General features: G+C 44.4%; 1 protein-coding gene across 4 annotated transcripts in view; it reads left to right on the forward strand.

Annotated features, from left to right (window-relative positions):
- The window catches only part of sox13 (SRY-box transcription factor 13), a 124,820-nt gene extending 111,595 nt beyond the window's left edge, over positions 1-13,225 (forward strand). For 3 of the 4 annotated variants that reach the window (XM_084317028.1, XM_084317030.1, XM_084317031.1), the window contains exon 14: positions 6,864-8,329. In XM_084317028.1, coding sequence (XP_084173154.1) covers positions 6,864-7,170 — 307 coding nt within the window. In that variant the 3' untranslated portion in view covers positions 7,171-8,329. Of the gene's footprint in view, positions 1-6,863; positions 8,330-12,093 lie in introns of those variants that run through there. The other variant, XM_084317029.1, reaches the window with a different exon arrangement.
- The last annotated feature ends 1,579 nt before the right edge of the window (positions 13,226-14,804 follow it).

A 14,804-nucleotide genomic window follows, 5' to 3' on the forward strand; every position in this document is an offset into this window, starting at 1 on the left:
TTCTGTAGCGTGGTAGTGAAAGGGGTTAACCTTCTGTAGCGTGGTAGTGAAAGGGTTAACCTTCTGTAGTGTGGTTGTGAAAGGGTTAACCTTCTGTAGTGTGGTAGTGAAAGGTTAACCTTCTGTAGTGTGGTAGTGAAAGGTTAACCTTCTGTAGTGTGGTAGTGAAAGGGTTAACCTTCTGTAGTGTGGTAGTGAAAGGGGTTAACCTTCTGTAGTGTGGTTGTGAAAGGGGTTAACCTTCTGTAGTGTGGTAGTGAAAGGGTTAACCTTTTGTAGTGTGGTAGTGAAAAGGGTTAACCTTCTGTAGTGTGGTAGTGAAAGGGGTTAACCTTCTGTAGTGTGGCAGTGAAAGGGGTTAACATGTAGCGTGGTAGTGAAAGGGGTTAACCTTCTGTAGCGTGATAGTGAAAGGGTTAACCTTCTGTAGTGTGGTAGTGAAAGGGGTTAACCTTCTGTAGTGTGGTAGTGAAAGGGGTTAACCTTCTGTAGTGTCGTAGTGAAAGGGGTTAACCTTCTGTAGCGTGGTAGTCAAACGATTAACCTTCTGTAGTGTGGTAGTGAAAGGGGTTAACCTTCTGTAGCGTGGGAGTCAAACGATTAACCTTCTGTAGTGTGGTAGTGAAAGGGGTTAACCTTCTGTAGTGTGGTTGTGAAAGGGTTAACCTTCTGTAGTGTGGTTGTGAAAGGGTTAACCCTTTGTCGTATGGCAGTGAAAGGGTTAACCTTCTGTAGTGTGGTAGTGAAAGGGTTAACCTTCTGTAGTGTGGTAGTGAAAGGGTTAACCTTCTGTAGTGTGGTAGTGAAAAGGGTTAACCTTCTGTAGTGTGGTAGTGAAAGGGGTTAACCTGCTGTAGTGTGGTAGTGAAAGGGGTTAACCTGTAGCGTGGTAGTGAAAGGGGTTAACCTTCTGTAGCGTGATATTGAAAGGGTTAACCTTCTGTAGTGTGGTAGTGAAAGGGGTTAACCTTCTGTAGTGTGGTAGTGAAAGGGGTTAACCTTCTGTAGCGTGGTAGTGAAAGGGGTTAACCTGTAGCGTGGTAGTGAAAGGGGTTAACCTTCTGTAGCGTGATAGTGAAAGGGTTAACCTTCTGTAGTGTGGTAGTGAAAGGGGTTAACCTTCTGTAGCATGATAGTGAAAGGGTTAACCTTCTGTAGTGTGGTAGTGAAAGGTTAACCTTCTGTAGCGTGATAGTGAAAGGGTTAACCTTCTGTAGTGTGGTAGTGAAAGGGTTAACCTTCTGTAGTGTGGTTGTGAAAGGGGTTAACCTTCTGTAGCGTGGTAGTGAAAGGGTTAACCCCCAAGTGACACTGGCTCAAAGACATTGACTGCACTGCACTAGTCCGTACTGGATCTCTGCACACTTCACTTTATATATATATATATGTATTTTATTTATTGATTAATCCCCCACTGCACTGTTTTCGTTTCTTGTCTGTGTTGGTGTTTGTTTACTGTGAAAAAAGAAAGAATGCATACACTGTATTGCTGCACAATTACCAATGTGTTTTACACAAATGGCTCAATAAAGGAATCTGAATCTGAATCTGTGGTAGTGAAAGGGTTAACCTTCTGTAGTGTGGTTGTGAAAGGGTTAACCTTCTGTAGTGTGGTAGTGAAAGGTTAACCTTCTGTAGTGTGGTAGTGAAAGGGGTTAACCTTCTGTAGCGTGGTAGTGAAAGGTTAACCTTCTGTAGTGTGGTAGTGAAAGGGTTAACATTATGTAGTGTGGTAGTGAAAGGGTTAACCTTCTGTAGCGTGGTAGTGAAAGGGGTTAACCTTCTGTAGCGTGGTAGTGAAAGGGTTAACCTTCTGTAGTGTGGTTGTGAAAGGGTTAACCTTCTGTAGTGTGGTAGTGAAAGGTTAACCTTCTGTAGTGTGGTAGTGAAAGGTTAACCTTCTGTAGCGTGGTAGTGAAAGGGTTAACCTTCTGTAGTGTGGTAGTGAAAGGGGTTAACCTTCTGTAGTGTGGTTGTGAAAGGGGTTAACCTTCTGTAGTGTGGTAGTGAAAGGGTTAACCTTTTGTAGTGTGGTAGTGAAAAGGGTTAACCTTCTGTAGTGTGGTAGTGAAAGGGGTTAACATGCTGTAGTGTGGCAGTGAAAGGGGTTAACCTGTAGCGTGGTAGTGAAAGGGGTTAACCTTCTGTAGTGTGGTAGTGAAAGGGGTTAACCTTCTGTAGTGTGGTAGTGAAAGGGGTTAACCTTCTGTAGTGTCGTAGTGAAAGGGGTTAACCTTCTGTAGCGTGGTAGTCAAACGATTAACCTTCTGTAGTGTGGTAGTGAAAGGGGTTAACCTTCTGTAGCGTGGGAGTCAAACGATTAACCTTCTGTAGTGTGGTAGTGAAAGGGGTTAACCTTCTGTAGTGTGTTAGTGAAAGGGTTAACCTTCTGTAGTGTGGTTGTGAAAGGGTTAACCTTCTGTATTGTGGTTGTGAAAGGGTTAACCTTCTGTAGTGTGGTAGTGAAAGGTTAACCTTCTGTAGTGTGGTAGTGAAAGGTTAACCTTCTGTAGTGTGGTAGTGAAAGGGTTAACCTTCTGTAGTGTGGTAGTGAAAGGGGTTAACCTTCTGTAGTGTGGTTGTGAAAGGGGTTAACCTTCTGTAGTGTGGTAGTGAAAGGGTTAACCTTTTGTAGTGTGGTAGTGAAAATGGTTAACCTTCTGTAGTGTGGTAGTGAAAGGGGTTAACCTGCTGTAGTGTGGCAATGAAAGGGGTTAACCTGTAGCGTGGTAGTGAAAGGGGTTAACCTTCTGTAGCGTGATAGTGAAAGGGTTAACATTCTGTAGTGTGGTAGTGAAAGGGGTTAACCTTCTGTAGTGTGGTAGTGAAAGGGGTTAACCTTCTGTAGTGTCGTAGTGAAAGGGGTTAACCTTCTGTAGCATGGTAGTCAAACGATTAACCTTCTGTAGTGTGGTAGTGAAAGGGGTTAACCTTCTGTAGCGTGTGAGTCAAACGATTAACCTTCTGTAGTGTGGTAGTGAAAGGGGTTAACCTTCTGTAGTGTGGTAGTGAAAGGGTTAACCTTCTGTAGTGTGGTTGTGAAAGGGTTAACCTTCTGTAGTGTGGTTGTGAAAGGGTTAACCATTTGTCGTATGGCAGTGAAAGGGTTAACCTTCTGTAGTGTGATAGTGAAAGGGTTAACCTTCTGTAGTGTGGTAGTGAAAGGGTTAACCTTCTGTAGTGTGGTAGTGAAAAGGGTTAACCTTCTGTAATGTGGTAGTGAAAGGGGTTAACCTGCTGTTGTGTGGTAGTGAAAGGGGTTAACCTGCTGTAGTGTGGTAGTGAAAGGGGTTAACCTGTAGCGTGGTAGTGAAAGGGGTTAACCTTCTGTAGCGTGATATTGAAAGGGTTAACCTTCTGTAGTGTGGTAGTGAAAGGGGTTAACCTTCTGTAGTGTGGTAGTGAAAGGGGTTAACCTTCTGTAGCGTGGTAGTGAAAGGGGTTAACCTGTAGCGTGGTAGTGAAAGGGGTTAACCTTCTGTAGCGTGATAGTGAAAGGGTTAACCTTCTGTAGTGTGGTAGTGAAAGGGGTTAACCTTCTGTAGCATGATAGTGAAAGGGTTAACCTTCTGTAGTGTGGTAGTGAAAGGTTAACCTTATGTAGTGTGGTAGTGAAAGGTTAACCTTCTGTAGCGTGATAGTGAAAGGGTTAACCTTCTGTAGTGTGGTAGTGAAAGGGTTAACCTTCTGTAGTGTGGTTGTGAAAGGGGTTAACCTTCTGTAGCGTGGTAGTGAAAGGGGTTAACCTTCTGTAGTGTGGTAGTGAAAGGGGTTAACCTTCTGTAGTGTGGTAGTGAACGGGTTAACCTTCTGTAGTGTGGTAGTGAAAGGTTAACCTTCTGTAGTGTGGTAGTGAAAGGGGTTAACCTTCTGTAGCGTGGTAGTGAAAGGTGAACCTTCTGTAGTGTGGTAGTGAAAGGGTTAACCTTCTGTAGTGTGGTTGTGAAAGGGTTAACATTATGTAGTGTGGTAGTGAAAGGTTAACCTTCTGTAGTGTGGTAGTGAAAGGGGTTAACCTTCTGTAGCGTGGTAGTGAAAGGGGTTAACCTTCTGTAGTGTGGTAGTGAAAGGGGTTAACCTTCTGTAGTGTGGTAGTGAAAGGGTTAACCTTCTGTAGTGTGGTTGTGAAAGGGTTAACCTTCTGTAGTGTGGTAGTGAAAGGTTAACCTTCTGTAGTGTGGTAGTGAAAGGGGTTAACCTTCTGTAGCATGGTAGTGAAAGGTTAACCTTCTGTAGTGTGGTAGTGAAAGGGTTAACCTTCTGTAGTGTGGTTGTGAAAGGGTTAACCTTCTGTAGTGTGGTAGTGAAAGGGTTAACCTCTGTAGTGTGGTAGTGAAAGGGTTAACCTTCTGTAGTGTGGTAGTGAAAGGGGTTAACCTTCTGTAGCGTGGTAGTGAAAGGGTTAACCTTCTGTAGTGTGGTTGTGAAAGGGTTAACCTTCTGTAGTGTGGTAGTGAAAGGTTAACCTTCTGTAGTGTGGTAGTGAAAGGTTAACCTTCTGTAGTGTGGTAGTGAAAGGGTTAACCTTCTGTAGTGTGGTAGTGAAAGGGGTTAACCTTCTGTAGTGTGGTTGTGAAAGGGGTTAACCTTCTGTAGTGTGGTAGTGAAAGGGTTAACCTTTTGTAGTGTGGTAGTGAAAAGGGTTAACCTTCTGTAGTGTGGTAGTCAAAGGGGTTAACCTGCTGTAGTGTGGCAGTGAAAGGGGTTAACCTGTAGCATGGTAGTGAAAGGGGTTAACCTTCTGTAGCGTGATAGTGAAAGGGTTAACCTTCTGTAGTGTGGTAGTGAAAGGGGTTAACCTTCTGTAGTGTGGTAGTGAAAGGGGTTAACCTTTTGTAGTGTCGTAGTGAAAGGGGTTAACCTTCTGTAGCGTGGTAGTCAAACGATTAACCTTCTGTAGTGTGGTAGTGAAAGGGGTTAACCTTCTGTAGTGTGGTAGTGAAAGGGTTAACCTTCTGTAGTGTGGTTGTGAAAGGGTTAACCTTCTGTAGTGTGGTTGTGAAAGGGTTAACCCTTTGTCGTATGGCAGTGAAAGGGTTAACCTTCTGTAGTGTGGTAGTGAAAGGGTTAACCTTCTGTAGTGTGGTAGTGAAAGGGTTAACCTTCTGTAGTGTGGTAGTGAAAAGGGTTAACCTTCTGTAGTGTGGTAGTGAAAGGGGTTAACCTGCTGTAGTGTGGTAGTGAAAGGGGTTAACCTGTAGCGTGGTAGTGAAAGGGGTTAACCTTCTGTAGCGTGATATTGAAAGGGTTAACCTTCTGTAGTGTGGTAGTGAAAGGGGTTAACCTTCTGTAGTGTGGTAGTGAAAGGGGTTAACCTTCTGTAGCGTGGTAGTGAAAGGGGTTAACCTGTAGCGTGGTAGTGAAAGGGATTAACCTTCTGTAGCGTGATAGTGAAAGGGTTAACCTTCTGTAGTGTGGTAGTGAAAGGGTTAACCTTCTGTAGTGTGGTAGTGAAAGGGGTTAACCTTCTGTAGTGTGGTAGTGAAATGGGGTTAACCTTCTGTAGTGTGGTTGTGAAAGGGGTTAACCTTCTGTAGTGTGGTAGTGAAAGGGTTAACCTTCTGTAGTGTGGTTGTGAAAGGGGTTAACCTTCTGTAGTGTGGTAGTGAAAGGGTTAACCTTCTGTAGTGTGGTTGTGAAAGGGTTAACCTGCTGTAGTGTGGTTGTGAAACGATTAACCTTCTGTAGTGTGGTAGTGAAAGGGTTAACCTTCTGTAGTTTGGTTGTGAAAGGGTTAACCCTTTGTCGTATGGCAGTGAAAGGGTTAACCTTCTGTAGTGTGGTTGTGAAAGGGTTAACCCTTTGTCGTATGGCAGTGAAAGGGTTAACCTTCTGTAGTGTGGTAGTAAATAGGGTTAACCTTCTGTAGTGTGGTAGTGAAAGGGTTAACCTTCTGTAGTGTGGTATTGAAAGGGTTAACCTTCTGTAGTGTGGTTGTGAAAGGGTTAACCCCTTGTCGTATGGCAGTGAAAGGGTTGACCTTCTGTAGTGTGGTAGTAAAAAGGGTTAACCTGCTGTAGTGTGGTAGTGAAAGGGTTAACCTTCTGTAGTGTGGTAGTGAAAGGGTTAACCTTATGTAGTGTGGTAGTGAAAGGGTTAACCTTCTGTAGTGTGGTAGTGAAAGGGTTAACCTTCTGTAGTGTGTAGGGCTGACCCCTATTAATCGATTAGTCGACTAATTGGTCGAAAGGAGCCGTAGTCGACTGGCCAACCTCGAATATAATATACTTTTTTTTTATCATTCTTTCCAAAATAAAAGAGGCCTAGAAGCGTGGCTAACGCTAATGGCACGCATAACAGAAGCTAACTGCCTACGAAAACAGGCACAGAGGCACTGAAAGAGGATTTCACCCATCTAATGAACACACTAGACTAGACAAATATCAAGATGTATCCATCAGTGGACCAATTGCATGCTTTTGCAGAGGCCAAGAAGCCTTCAGTCGACTCCTTCAGACATCAAGCACCCCCACAGCCCAAATGGAACGATAAAAAATTAAAAAAAATAAAAATAAAAATGTATACTTTTTTTTATACTTTTTTTTTTACCAATAGTCGACTAACGAAAAATTTTGGCCAATCCTAGTCGACCATCCAAATCCTTAGTCGGGGAGACAGCCCTAGTAGTGTGGTAGTGAAAGGGGTTAACCTTCTGTAGTGTGGCAGTGTAAGGCTTAACCCTTTGGGATAGTGTGGTAGTGAAAGGGTTAATGGTATCCCATTTGTAATTACAGTGTTCAATGTTTGAATCGCATGTTAATCTTATATTGTGATTATGAATAATTTAAAAAAACGTCACCTATGATCAAAACAAACTTTCAACGTCCACTTCCTGTCGTCGTTTTTTTTTTTTTTTTTTACAGCCAATCGGAGCCTCAGCAGATCCACTACGCCCCCGGCGACGGCCAATACCCGGGTGGCGCCGGGTCGGTCTCCATGGCGACCATGCCATTTCATCCCGCCCTGCTGGAGCACTACCTGCCCCAGGTGCCCCAGGTCCCGCCTCCTCCTCCTCCGCAGCGCAGAGCGGAGCAGCAGCAGCACCAGGCCGCCCCCCTGCCCAGGAAGAAGGAGTGCGAGAGGCAGAGGGAGAGACCGCCGTACAGCGGGGGGGAGGAGAGCGACGGGGGAGAGAGGAGCGAGGGAGAGCTGGTCCTCCTGACGGACTGATGGGGGGAAGAGGGTTTGTGTTGAGAGAGAGATGGAGAGAGGGAGGGAGAGAGAGAGAGAGAGAGAGATGGAGAGAGAGACAGAATGTTGGACTGGATAGTCTACCCTTCTAGAGAGACATACTCACTCCTTTGTACATTAGCACACACACACATCACACACATCACACACATCACACACACGCACACAGGAAAGCTTTTGTGTCGCTCATTTCCCTTTCTTACGTGTCATCAGATGTTGAGATAATGTGCTATAGATTATCGATGACTCCTGTCGGGTCTCTCCTCTTACCGAAGCGCACACTTTGTCAAACATCCCCTTCTCGCTTTGTGTCAGAAAAGCACCTTCGGCAAAGTCCCCCCCCCCCCTCCCCTCCGCACCCCCACCCCCAGGAACATGTCACATGTGTTGTCCGTAGTTCTTGACCCCTAGAGCTCAGCCAGGAAACTCTGTACTAGGAAAAAACGGGCCTCGAGAAAACATGTTAATTTATCCTGTTCAAACGGAGTAGCGATGAGGTTCTAGACTAGAGAGAGTCTGCGTGAGCCAACGGGAGCTTCGAGGGGGTGTTATATCCGTGTGAGAGTGCTGCCCTCTGCTGTTTTCAGCGGGTAACTGTGCCACCTGAGGACTAGATGGAAGAAGTTGAGAATGAGCTGGGATTCAAATCTATTTTCTCCTGTCCTCCATTTCACTAAAGCCTCCCCACCAACTACCCTAACCCTAACCTTCTGCGTGTCGGCCGTAGCTCTTCTGTGTCGTCCGAAACTCCCAGACTGCTTGACACCCTTTGGTCCACTGCACTTTTGACCCGAGACCCCACTTTTTTCCCCCAAAGTGATTTTGCATCACAGCGCTGTTGCGTTGTTGGCTCGCTCGCTCTCTCTCTTCTCCTCCCATCTGGAAGCAACGTGTTCGGTCCAAACAGGATGGAGAGAGAGACCTTAGTTCACACTGCAGGAAGGAGAGAGAGAGAGAGAGAGACCTTAGGAAGGAGAGAGAGAAAGACCTTAGTTCACACTGCAGGAAGGATGGAGAGAGATACCTTAGTTCACACTGCAGGAAGGAGAGAGAGAGAGACCTTAGTTCACACTGCAGGAAGGAGAGAGAGAGAGACCTTAGTTCACACTGCAGGAAGGAGAGAGAGAGAGACCTTAGTTCACACTGCAGGAAGGATGGAGAGAGATACCTTAGTTCACACTGCAGGAAGGAGAGAGAGAGAGACCTTAGTTCACACTGCAGGAAGGAGAGAGAGAGAGACCTTAGTTCACACTGCAGGAAGGATGGAGAGAGATACCTTAGTTCACACTGCAGGAAGGAGAGAGAGAGAGACCTTAGTTCACACTGCAGGAAGGAGAGAGAGAGAGACCTTAGTTCACACTGCAGGAAGGAGAGAGAGAGAGACCTTAGTTCACACTGCAGGAAGGAGAGAGAGAGAGACCTTAGTTCACACTGCAGGAAGGAGAGAGAGAGACCTTAGTTCACACTGTAGGAAGGAGAGAGAGAGAGAGAGAGAGAGAGAGAGACCTTAGTTCACACTGCAGGAAGGAGAGAGAGAGACCTTAGTTCACACTGCAGGAAGGAGAGAGAGACCTTAGTTCACACTGCAGGAAGGAGAGAGAGAGACCAACCAGTGTGAACATGGCCTCAGTTGCATTGATCACTAAAGCTTGCAGTGTGAACATGGCCTCAGTTGCATTGATCACTAAAGCTTGCAGTGTGAACATGGCCTCAGTTGCATTGATCACTAAAGCTTGCAGTGTGAACATGGCCTCAGTTGCATTGATCACTAAAGCTTGCAGTGTGAACATGGCCTCAGTTGCGCCTCACGGCCCTCTCAGTTAGCCTGTTCGTTTAAAAACGATTTTTCTTTTTTTTGCACTTGGTTTAAAATGTAAAAAAATAAATAATTACTTGGTACCCAGATGCTCTCCCTCCCAACATGAAACCTTTTAGCCTTAGCTGTCCATGCTGTCTGTGAGCGTCTTATCAATTCCATCTTGTTTGCATAGTGGGTTGGACCTCAGCCTCGCCCTTTTTCTTTTCTTTTTATACCTCTCGTGTGTTTCTTTGAGTGTTTATTGATTACGCTTGTTATCAAGCGGCGTGTATCTGTGTTTCTGACTGTCTCTCCTCCTCAACCCGCTGACGTTAGGCCACGCCCCCCATCGCCCTTCAAAGTCCTCCTGAGTTAAAAAATTATAATAATAAAGGGGGGAAAAAAGTATACATACAAGTATATCTTCCGAGTTGTTTACATTTAAAGTTGTGTTAAATTAAACCACTCAAGTTGTACTTAGTGTGTTAAAGGGTTGTACTTTAGATTTGCTCAAATATATTGAAATGATACTTTTGATGTATTTTTGGTTACTTTCGCTTAGCAAAATAGTACACTTTTAATAAGTTTACTAAAGTACAACTTAGGTTTGGTATACATTTCTGTTTCCTTTTTTTTTACGTGTGCTTAGGTTACACTTGCAGCATAATTAACGACCGTCATACTAAACATGTTGCTCTGAATTAGTACACGAAAGCACGTTATGAAGTACCAAAAATACATTTTCAAGTTTGCTCGCTAAAAAGTACATAATGGGTAGAAATATACTTTTAACACACTATATATACTAATAAAAATATACTTTCAGTATGGAAAATATTTGAAAAAGAAGGAAAAAAAGGTTCGACTTGGGCTGTTCGACACATAATGGAACAGAGATGGGCAAAGGCGAATCCTTCGGGTCCTAGTTGGATTCAAGTGAGATGGAGAGGACGTTGGTTGTTTGGGATGTACTTGTAGTCTGTTCCCCCCCCCCCCCCCTGCGGTAGAGAAGGAGAGAGGGTCAGGTGACTCTTATTATGGGGTGTTATCGTCACGGTTATACACTGCAAAAAAGAAATCTCCGTCTTAACGAGTATCTTAAAACATTGAGTCTCACAATCTGGTGAAAATAATATCAGCCGATGGGGTGAGAGAGTTTGACTCACTCCAATCCTACCCGACCTTGTTTGAGGAAATGTTTTGAAACGAATGACAATCTTTTTCAAATGAGGCAGGTCACGTTTTTAAGATAGTTTTTGCTTGTTTTGAGAAGAATATGCATCATAAGAAAATGATCTCATCCCAAATGGCTAATGTTTTCACATAAATGTGCTGTAAGTGTTTTTTTTGTTTTTGTTAAAATAAGTGTTAAATAGCTTCATGGCCATCACTGATATAGAGTGTCCGGTCAGTAACATGGGTCTCCGTTCTGCAGTTAACACAAAATACACGTTCTGGTATCCCTTCCATTTTATCTCTCTCTTTATCAGGAGAGAGAACCCAAGATATTTTTTTACTTATTTCAAGAAATCTTGCCAAGCCAAATTAGCTGGCAGATTAGTTTCAAGCACATATTTGTTTTTATTTCTTATTTTTGTTAGGCCATTTTTGCAGTGTGGAGTTCTCTCTCCTGATTGGATAGAGTCAGAACAGGATACCAGAAAATGAATTTTGTGTTTACTGCAGAGTGGAGGCACAGAGAGACCCATGTTACTGACCAGCCACTCTATATCAGTGATGGCTGTTTACTGCAGAGTGGAGGGACTGGGAGACCCATGTTACTGACCAGCCACTCTATATCAGTGATGGCTGTTTACTGCAGAGCGGAGGGACTGAGAGACCCATGTTACTGACCAGCCACTCTATATCAGTGATGGCTGTTTACTGCAGAGCGGAGGGACTGAGAGACCCATGTTACTGACCAGCCACTCTATATCAGTGATGGCTGTTTACTGCAGAGCGGAGGGACTGAGAGACCCATGTTACTGACCAGACACTCTATATCAGTGATGACTGTTTACTGCAGAGCGGAGGGACTGAGAGACCCATGTTACTGACCAGCCACTCTATATCAGTGATGGCTGTTTACTGCAGAGCGGAGGCACAGAGAGACCCATGTTACTGACCAGCCACTCTATATCAGTGATGGCTGTTTACTGCAGAGTGGAGGGACTGGGAGACCCATGTTACTGACCAGACACTCTATATCAGTGATGGCTGTTTACTGCAGAGCGGAGGGACTGAGAGACCCATGTTACTGACCAGACACTCTATATCAGTGATGACTGTTTACTGCAGAGCGGAGGGACTGAGAGACCCATGTTACTGACCAGCCACTCTATATCAGTGATGGCTGTTTACTGCAGAGCGGAGGCACAGAGAGACCCATGTTACTGACCAGCCACTCTATATCAGTGATGGCTGTTTACTGCAGAGTGGAGGGACTGGGAGACCCATGTTACTGACCAGACCCTCTATATCAGTGATGGCTGTTTACTGCAGAGCGGAGGGACTGAGAGACCCATGTTACTGACCAGCCACTCTATATCAGAGATGGCTGTTTACTGCAGAGTGGAGGGACTGGGAGACCCATGTTACTGACCAGACACTCTGTATCAGTGATGACTGTTTACTGCAGAGCGGAGGGACTGAGAGACCCATGTTACTGACCAGCCACTCTATATCAGAGATGGCTGTTTACTGCAGAGTGGAGGGACTGGGAGACCCATGTTACTGACCAGACACTCTATATCAGTGATGGCTGTTTACTGCAGAGTGGAGGGACTGAGAGACCCATGTTACTGACCAGACACTCTATATCAGTGATGGCTGTTTACTGCAGAGCGGAGGGACTGGGAGACCCATGTTACTGACCACCAGACACTCTATATCAGAGATGGCTGTTTACTGCAGAGTGGAGGGACTGAGAGACCCATGTTACTGACCAGACACTCTATATCAGTGATGGCTGTTTATTGCAGAGAGGAGTAAAAGTAATAATAAGTAATTTAGGACCTGCTCCGAGGTCATCAATTGGCACACATGCGATGCATGCATGCAATCCGTATCTGCGATTAACCCATCCCGTCGTCCTTCCCCCCAAGGGCAGCCGGGAGCAGACAGGCACAACGTGAGCTGCGCCAGGGGACCAATCCAAGTGCTCCTGTCCGTCTTCGTCAAGGACGCCACAGCGTTAGCGATCTTGTTGTTGTGCATGTTTTTCCATTGGGTTTATCTTATCGGGGGGGAAACCCTTGCGAGCACGGGGAGAACATGCAAACTCCACACAGAAAGGCCTGGGAGATACCCCACCTGGGTAACTGGCACCATGGAAACCTGGTCCCCAAGCGGGATTCGAACCCTGGACCTTCTTGCTGTGAGGCGACAGTGTTAACCACTACACCACCGTGCCGCGTTAGACCCATGGGACATGGGACTGGGAGACCCATGTTACTGACCAGACACTCTATATCAGTGATGGCTGTTTACTGCAGAGTGGAGGGACTGGGAGACCCATGTTACTGACCAGACACTCTATATCAGTGATGGCTGTTTACTGCAGAGTGGAGGGACTGGGAGACCCATGTTACTGACCAGACACTCTATATCAGTGATGGCTGTTTACTGCAGAGTGGAGGGACAGAGAGACTGATGTTACTGACCGGACACTATATCGGTGATGGCTGTTTACTGCAGAGCGGAAGGACTGGGAGACCCATGTTACTGACCAGACACTATATCGGTGATGGCTGTTTACTGCAGAGCGGAAGGACTGGGAGACCCATGTTACTGACCAGACACTCTGTATCAGTGATGGCTGTTGGAATGTAGAGCTATTATTTTTAACAAAGAAAATACCACTTGCAGCACCTTTTAACAGTCAATATAAGATACATTTTACATGCTAAGATGATTTATTTTTGAGTGCGGTAGTTATCACATTGCTCTTAACACCCCAAGCACTGCTCTAGGGTAAGTACACTGTTCACTTATTGTAACTTTAACAAGTTATGGGGGAAAGATAGGGCTGACCTCAGTACAGTGCATAACCTACTGAATGGGGGATTTCCCATGGCTGTGTGCAGTAGACTCTGACGCTGGGTCAGTTTAGAGATGAGACAACCTGAGGAGACATCACCTGTCCTCGCCCTGCTGATGTACATATAGATAGAGAGTTTATTTTGTTTATAAGAGCCTGTGTAATTTAAAGGTGTACATTTTCTCTGTTTTCCAAGTTTTGTGGTTTTGTTTTTTGTTTGTTTTTTTGGAAAGAAAAAATAAATTGGTTGTGTTAAGTTGGGTTTTGTGTGTTTTTTACTGTGTGTGAGAGAGCGACGGAGAGAGTCTGAGAGAGAGATGGAGAGAGAATCCAAGAAGGCATTTGTGTAGAACAGTCCTATTGCAGGACATGGATGTCTCCTCTTAATAATAATAATAATAACTTTATTTGTATAGCACCTTTCATACAGGGGATTGCAGTTCAAAGTGCTTTACATCAGTAATACATAAGACATAAAATATGTGTAAAACAAGCAGCAAGAGCAAAGTGGGATAAAATAATGCAGATATATTAATCAAATCATATCAGAACCTCACGTTCCAATAGGCGTCTTGAATTTCTGTAATCTGTTACAAAACATGATAAAGGTCATAGTATGCACCCAGCGGATAGTGGGGCGTTGAGATAAAAGTAAAAATAAATAAAATAATAGCAAGGGTAAAATGAGCAGACATATAAAATCACCGTTTTTCACATTGGGATCTAACAGGCCACCTTGTTTATGGTTTGATTCAGTTTTAGTAGAATAGAAAAGACATGAATCATGAAATGAGCAAATAAAGTGCAGACATACTATCAAATCAGTTTTTTACAGTCCAATAAAATAGTTCTGGATTACTGTTTAACAGTTCAAAGTCGTCTTTACCTTCTGTTTGGTATCCACAGTTTAAAATCTGACTGTCTTCCCTCTTGTTTGATACCCACTTTGACCCTTCGAACCTTCCACTCAGGGCAAACCTCCCTCTCAGGGTGCAGTTCCCTCACTCAGGGTGCAGTTCCCTCTCTCAGGGCGCAGTTCCCTCTCTCAGGACGCAGTTCTAGGCCTGGGTCCTACACAGTTTTAAAGCCTGACAGTCTTTCTTGTTTGATACCCACACAGATTAATACCTGACCGTTTCGAACCTGTAATAAAAAGCAATAGACCGAGTAAAATAGTGGAGTGCAATACAAATAATAATAAATAATAAAGACACCAAGACTTGGTCCGTAAAGCCTTTCACATTTCCTGCTCACGGTCCCAAAACGTCCCGCTGTGGGAAAACAGTAATTGACTAGAGAATAAAAACATAGGGAATAAATCATAGAGAAATAGTGCAGTATACTGTAATAGTGTAAAGTTATTGTAAAGCTCTTAGTTATGTAGATGTCTTTCAGGTTCCAAGTCCCCTGTCAATAAAGAACACGCATTTCAACTTATATTTAAAAATATATATTATTAACAAGCAACTTAAAACTACATTTTCTATGTCTTTTTGGTTTTCTAAAGATGTTGAGAAACTCTAGTCCTCTTATACGGTGTAGAATGATTTCACGCTGGGAACTGTAGTCCTCTTATACAGTGTAGAATGATTTCACCCTGGGAACTGTAGTCCTCTTATACAGTGTAGAATGATTTCACCCTGGGAACTGTAGTCCTCTTATATGGTGTAGAATGATTTCACCCTGGGAACTGTAGTCCTCTTATACGGTGTAGAATGATTTCACCCTGGGAACTGTAGTCCTCTTATACAGTGTAGAATGATTTCACCCTGGGAA

The sequence above is a fragment of the Notolepis coatsorum genome (assembly GCF_963971535.1).
Source record: "Notolepis coatsorum genome assembly, chromosome: 6".
Lineage (NCBI taxonomy): Eukaryota > Metazoa > Chordata > Actinopteri > Aulopiformes > Paralepididae > Notolepis > Notolepis coatsorum.